Raw genomic sequence first — 7,313 nt, 5'->3', positions numbered from 1 at the left:
CGCCTGTAGGCCAAACTGCGACTCTTTTTATCGCATTATCATAGTGCGCGTGCGCTACACACTCACAGGAACTTAAAGAGCAAGGGGAGAATTTCATGCGATAACTAAAATAGCGATTGTCTTCGACACAGTCGCTGTCGGCCACTGCCCAAAGCGGCCTCTTAAGACTGCTATACGGGCGCGTACGGCTGAATTTTCAACGATTGACCCATGCGGGCCGCAATACAACTCGAAGAGGTAGACCACGGCAGAACCAGACCTATTGGTGTCGCCACGTAGCCCAACACTTTGCATGAGAACATCTACGTCGGAAATAAAACGACCTTCTTATGACCAAGTAAGCCTTTTTCGGGGATATATGCCGAGGGTTGTCCGCTATTCAGCGTCATCTTGTTAGGTTGATGTAAGGCACAGTTTTTTTTTTGTTAAAAAACCTCGTTGGAAATGGTTGCTTGAGAGCTGCGCCTGTATCGATGTACGTATACGTTAAACTTTGGCCAGCAAATGCGCCACGTAAAGTTAAATCAATGCCCGTGCTAACAAAGCTCGCCTAGAAATCGCACCATCAGTAAATGGTTCTAGGTTTTCGGACTCTGCTCTGAGTGCTGCCCTGTACTGTTCCTTATTTTGTTTAGTACACTTAAGCGCACGTAAGCAGGAAAGCCAAGGACCATAGTTCCATAAACAGCACTTTTATCACTGCCTGTCCTTGTGATCTTACGGTAACCTCTGCAAGGTGTTTGTTCTACTGCCATGGGCGCCGTTTCGCATGCGGCATGTGAAGACAAAGCCACCGTTATTCGACGCAGGGCGTCTCCCTCACAAGGCAGCGATGGCAAGAAACCACGCCCCCCGTGGTCGACACTGTCAACCAGGGCGGCCGAATCCCGGAAGCCCGGTTGGATCCCTGAGCGAGACCGTCGTGAGGCCGGCTCTTCCTCGGGCACCAAGTACAAGCAGAGCCCCCTCAAAAGGTTACGCCCCAGCTGCGGAAAAAAAATTGTTTGTTAATGTTTGTCGTCATAGTGCTGCCAAAAGAGAGGAACCTTACTGACAGAGGTTGGCCTGCCCGAAGGGCCTCTGCTCTTCTGCTCAACGATGAGGAGGTTTACGTTTCTGCGCTGTTCGTTGATGCACGCTTCACAGTATGTGCGCCTTTGCGGGCAGAGGTCGAGGCTACTTCAGCGTAGCGATCACTACTGTTTGAAAATATGTGCTTTCGCAGTGCTGGCTGGTTTCTATAGCCAATTGGCGATGCAAGTCTCAGTCGTGCACCTTAGCTTGTTCCAATGAGCGGTCTCGTAAACGAGATTTCCAGCTCTGTTCGAGAAGGACGCAAGCTTGCTATAGTTCCGTACGTCCTCAAGCTCTCCCGCAACCTTAAAATCACAAATAGACATGGCGTACCCAGTCCAGCCAACTTGCGAGGAGTCGAGGCGATGCCAGAAGCACGCCAGACCTTTCGTGAAACGCCCGACCGGCCTCGTATGTGAAATACCGCTATCGTCTGGGAAGGGATATGCAGGTCAAACTGCATGCTGTGTCAATGAGCAGGCACACGAGCACGAACTGTCATTACGGAAGCACATTATTGCGCACTTGCCTGCGCGCTGCACTGCCTGCCAATGAGATCCGCTGCTTCGTAAGAGCAACACAATAGGCAGCAGTATTGGCACGTTGACACGGGAGTTGTAGAAGGCCCCTCATATCACAAACTGCTTCAGCGAAACTTGTTTATTTTATTTATTTATTTACTTTTAAACTGAGATCTGGCTGTTTTTTCGCAGTTTCACGTGATCAAGGCGAACATGCGCGTTTGTTGTAATCTTTTGACACCGCTCTCAGAATAAGCAGTTTCCCGTCGTTTCGGTTTCGCTATACTCCTTTATTCAGTATTTCTTTCCCTGTTGCGCCATCTTCAGGGGAAGTTTATTCGTAATCATATGCGACTCGACGCGAACGTTTAAATTCCTTGGCGATCCGCCATTTTGAGCGCTACCCACTTCTCCCACTTTCCAGCTGCATTCAGCCTACTTGCGAGGGCGTCTTCAAGCACGCTTTATGCCTAATTAACAGAGTAAGGAAAGCGATAGGGCCAAATAATCGTGCCGGACAGGCTTAGAAAACAAATTTCGATTCAACAGATGTGGCAGCGTACGAATACTAGGCAGTGTATGTGTAGCGCTGTGCATTTGTCGCCCCGGCTGGGCGGAGCACGCCCCATGCAGCAGCATCCAGATGCACGTGCTAATACCAGATGCAGTATCCAATACGACCGTAGCACCTGCTGGGTCCGTAAGTAGTCTGAGGACATGGTTCCTTACAATTAAAATGTCTGGTGTTCCTCCTTGGCACTTCGGAACATATTGTGGCTTCTTTTATTACGGTGTAGTTGGACCTGATTGAGGGGTTTTAATGGCGAAATGTTTAATTGCGCTTGTGCATACATCCTTGGCTTAATGGTTTAAATATTGGGCTTCTGTGCTAAACGTAATATGTTGAAATTCTGCCATCGGACAATTTTAAGAATACCTGTTTAATTATTTATCGTGGGCTACTCAAAAATGATCACTTTGGAATGTGGCGAAGCCCATTAGAGACAAAAGGACCACTTGAAGCTCCCATAAACAGCCCTCCAGTTATTGTATGAAGTTCTATGCCTCGAGCGAAGTTTTAGAAGTAGTTGGTGGAGCGAACAACACTGCTCGAACAAGCACGCAAAACGATAAGCGACTACAGGCCGAACCTGCGCGCCTACATTAGTAGCGCTATTCTGCATGACATCAAAGCCAATGCATCCTAGAGTACAAAAAGTGTGCAACTCGGTATTTAATATGATAATTACCTGCAAGGAAATGGCTTTATTTCGGGCAATATTTGAAAGTATGGTGCTCCATCGGTGGCCATAGTCCTTCGCTTGATAAAGCACGACGAGCTACTGCGTCCGCCTAGGCTAAATACTATGAGATTTCGACAGCCGCTCGACAGAAAGTTCTGCCTGTATCGTACGGCAGGCACTTAAGTGTTTCGCAAGATTGCGAGTGTTCTTTGGCGAGGTTCATTGCACGTGTAGGACCACTGTTGCACGCAGTACTCGCTTCCTCGTACAGAAAGAATTGCTATTCTTCCTTTTTTTCTTTCTTTTTGCTGCACAGTTCGTCCACCAAGCAGCGGGGCGACGGTGGCGGCGTCCCTCCGCCGTCATCCAGGAGCGCCGACACCCAACGGCCCTGCTGGATATCGGAGCGGGATTGGCAGGAGGCCGGTCCTTCGGGTGTCAGGCAGAGTCCCGCGAAGAAGTTGGGTCCCGGCTCCAGACCGGCCAAGACGGCGCGAATGCAAATCAGGGCGAAAGCAGTGACGGCCACCGTTTCGGGGATCTCTTCACTACGACGCCGCGCGGAGGAGGGCGTGTTCCGGCAGAGTTCCGCGCCAGCCAACCTGAGCCCCGGTGACCTTGATAGAGAGGACGACGCCGGAGGATGCAGTGGTGCTCCTATGGAGGTGGACCATGCGAAATTATTGTCAAGCGCGTTCGACGAGGTGATGAGGGCAGCTTCGGCATCAATACACATGATAACGTCGTCCTGTGTCGCAATGAGCGATCCTGACCAGCAGTTGGGAAATGACTCTTCTTCGTAGAGCCGGCTTGGCTGGTTTCCCGTTCCGAACTGCTAGGACACTCCTGTTACACCAAGGAGCTTATTCGTACGTTATATTTATTCTGACGTGGAGATCCATAGGTCTCTGTATTATTTTTAGCTTAGAGCTGCGATGGCTTACTGCAGCGGCTTGTCATATTGATTGCTGTTATTTCTTTTAGTTTATTTTACGGTTGTGAACTTTGCGACGGCGTACCCTATTGTACGTACAAGAATCAAGTAAACGCACGCGAGTTTCTAGTTATCCTTGGCCGCCATTCTTTGCATACTCGCCTCAGTTCTACATGCATCTGCCACGACTGGCTTTCGCACCCCTTAGGACTTCGCATTGGCTGTGTGAGTACGGAATATTTTCGTTGGCGCAGCTCAAGGAACCTAACATTGTAGACCAGGGTCGAGCAGGCCCTTCTGGATCTAGGTGTGCTATCATCCTATATGTTCATGGCATATCTCACAATCTGAAAAAAGCACGCAAACGTGCTGGTGTTGGGGTTTTATTTTCCACTCCGAAACGCCTTGGTTTGATGTGGGCCAAGGTGAATGTCGGGAAAGTAAACAGGTGTGCGCAAAAAACCATGGGCAGAAGCATGTCGGTTGTGTAAAAAAAGTAGTTTATTCGGTTCCCTTCTCGTGTCGTTCATCATGTGTAGGCCAAACGGGCAGTCGTCTGAATGACAGATTGTATGAGCATCGATATAAGATGGAAAACCAGCTCTCCGGTCACACTACTGCTCATTGTAATACCCATAACTTCATTCCAGATTTTGATAGAACCTGTGTTTTGAACAGAGCTGATGATCAACTGACAAGGAAAATATTGGAAGCGCTTCAGATCAAGAAGCGTGGTGATGCTTGTATGAATGAACACTCTGTCTCTCTATCGACAAAGGAACTGGCGTATCGTGGGAGCGGCACTTAGAAGCTGTTCTCTATCGTGTTTTTGTTTTGCGATGCAAATGACGGACAGTTTTTTCTTGTTCTTTTGTTTCTTGGCATCAGCTATTTATTCTTGCGTCATGAAATAAAACGCCGTTTTAGTGCGCCTACGTGGTTGTGCCGTGTCGCCTTCTTCGTCTGTTTTTTTGGCGCATTCGTTGTAGTCATGTATAACCGACTCGCCCACCAGCACCTCAGTATTACTGAAAACTTGCGATATACAGAGCACACGTAACCTGTCTTTGAAAAGTATAATCTTCCTAAAATGAGCAACTATATACCCAAACGCTTTAGAAGAATGTCTATCTCGGTCATCACAGACATTGCAAGACATTCGCTGAAATAGCTCCCTTAGAACAGACTCAACCTTAGCGACTTACTACTCGTGACCCAGAAATGTGGACAGTTCTTCGGTCCCAAACTAATTATGGTGATCAAATGCTTCAGTGTCACGAACCAAAACTTTTGAATAGTTTCCAGGATAGACGCATAGAAGTTCGCAACCTAACTCTGTCAGATTTCAAATTTCTCATGAACCGTCACGCCTAGTCAGTATGTTCCAACACTCGCTAGCACATTTTAACACTGCATTAGTCTTACCACGTTATTTGACGTATTCCTAAATTGTTTAATTTTGAAACTACACTGACATCTAGAAGTTTGCTTTATATACACTTCTTTCCAATGTATTGCAATCCATACTGATCTGTTGCTCTGTAAAAATGCTGCAGTACTACTTCTGTATTTATCTTGAAGCCATACGATCGTCTTGAAGTGTGCGTTATGCAAATTTGTTTTCTCTGTATTGTAATTCATATTCCATATTCAATGTTTATGTCTTGTCCTCTGAAAGTGCTCCAGAACGATATAACCATGTGCGTACGCCTCTTACTGTTGCTGCTTGTGCGGGGGTTGAGTGCCCCTCAAGCTGCTTGCATGAAGCGTTTACTTCGACCTCCTCCGTCCTGGAGAATGGGCAATAAAGAATAAAGAGTAAAGAAAAAAGAAAGTCACGTGAATACCCCATAGTCTAAAATCAAGGAAAGACGAATCGGACAGTTGCTGCAAGCTACGTGTTGTAGGGCCATCGTTGCTAGTTGTTTGAGGGCTTTTTATCAGTTTAGGTGACGACACTAGGTTGGACACTGCAGCGCGAGTTGCCAGCAAAAATTAACGCTGTTTCTAAAAACGCTACGTTCCTTCCAAAAACACAGGAATACTTCTTCAATGCCCAAGCACGGAAAATCTTATCGAACTATACAGGTGCGTCACAGAGTTGGCCGACACAACGACAGGCTGGGGAAGAACCTGGGCGAAATTTCAAAAGCGATGGTTTTATTTGCGAAAATCGCCGGGATTTCGCGACCGTGCGAGATGCGGGGCTTTCGTGCAGCCAAATAGGTTTACCGACCACAGCGGAGTGGGTACGAGTCATCACCAAGGTCGATTCAAATAGGTCGCGAAGCTTCGGGCGAAAAGCGGTTGAGTACAGCTTGTCACCGACATCAGCACGGGGGGTTATGGGAGCAGCGATTGAAGTGCGACTATGTTTGGAGGGAACAAACATTGGGAAAGAAAAACGCGTTTTTTAATTCAAACGAGAAACAGTTAGATTCATTCAACGAAAATAAAATTCCTAGTCAATTTTATATATTCGTGATGAGTTGGGAAAATACGTTTCATTTTATTATTATTAATAAATGCATTTCTTTTCAGCGCCCATCGCTACAGGGGGCGTTGACGCCACTATCACTCGCAGTGCAATGCACGTCTTGAAATGGGCAGAAAGGCGCGGTCGTATCACCTGTTGAAATACGCCCCACTCACAATTTGTGCTTTCTTGCTTGTCGAAGTTTGTCTGAATTTGGTGACGCGGGTAGCTTCATTGCTTCTTAATCTGTTCAGTCAAAAGTAGTGAGTTACGACCGCCAGATAATTGTGTAGTTGTTTTCGTGCGACTGCGCTGGCCGACGGGCTTGGTATCCGACAATAGGACCAGCACTCCACCTAAAGCTTTCGTCAGCCTTCAAAGAAAGTATGTTCTGTGCAGGGATGCGATTTCGACAACCGTACGGCTGGCCTGTTCCTGCATCGCTTTCTACGCTGAAAGCTCGAAACGCCCACCAAGATGAATGGCGGGGCATTTGAATATGTAGCTCCAAAGGAAGAACAAAACAAATTTTGCGCCTTCGAAAACAAAATGACGTCACTTCTGCTTTTCACGGACATGGCGTCACGTTATTTTTCCTTCCGCCGGAAGTGTTCCCACCACATACAGATGGCGCTAAGCCCCATGAACCGGCGATGGACCGCCATGTTTTGAACGTATGGGCTCCTATGGAAGCTTCGCTATCAGGTATATTTACCTTGTCATCACCGCTGGTTTCTCTGCACTACCACCAGATGGCTAGTAGCACCTGGGGCGAAGCAAGGAGGCATCGTTCTAGAGGAAAGATTCTTTGGTCCATAGCCCACGAGTGTTAGACGATGTTACCGAACTGTCAATGGCGACCACTCGTTGACGCAGCCAGCACAAGAAAGTAAAAACGCGATGACAAACATGTATGCTGGCAAAGCAACAAGTGCGGAAATGCACGCAACAACATTGTCACCGCGTGACCACGCTACCCTCGACTGCAACGGCTCGTGAAAGACCTGGAACAAGCTACGCGTGCTTTCCGAGGAGGACTTCGGGAATTGAACATGTATGAATAA

General features: G+C 47.6%; 1 protein-coding gene across 1 annotated transcript; it reads left to right on the top strand.

Moving 5' to 3' along the window:
• The first annotated feature begins 95 nt into the window (after positions 1-95).
• On the top strand, positions 96-3,877 carry LOC139050034 (uncharacterized). Its single transcript, XM_070526175.1, has 3 exons — positions 96-337; positions 810-974; positions 3,156-3,877. Exons 1-3 carry the CDS (start codon positions 330-332, stop codon positions 3,640-3,642), a joined length of 660 nt encoding a protein of 219 aa, XP_070382276.1. The 5' UTR covers positions 96-329; the 3' UTR covers positions 3,643-3,877.
• Positions 3,878-7,313: the final 3,436 nt, after the last annotated feature.

Source organism: Dermacentor albipictus, chromosome 9, assembly GCF_038994185.2.
Source record: "Dermacentor albipictus isolate Rhodes 1998 colony chromosome 9, USDA_Dalb.pri_finalv2, whole genome shotgun sequence".
Taxonomy (NCBI): Eukaryota; Metazoa; Arthropoda; class Arachnida; order Ixodida; family Ixodidae; genus Dermacentor; species Dermacentor albipictus.
Note: the sequence above shows the minus strand (reverse complement) of the source record. Positions and strands in the feature narration are given on the sequence as shown.

What these genes read in the sequence shown, in the direction of transcription:
- LOC139050034 (XM_070526175.1), top strand. An exon ending in AAGCAGAGCCCCCTCAAAAG is followed by an intron (nt 975 to 3,155) that starts GTTACGCCCCAG and finishes TTTGCTGCACAG; the next exon opens with TTCGTCCACCAAGCAGCGGG.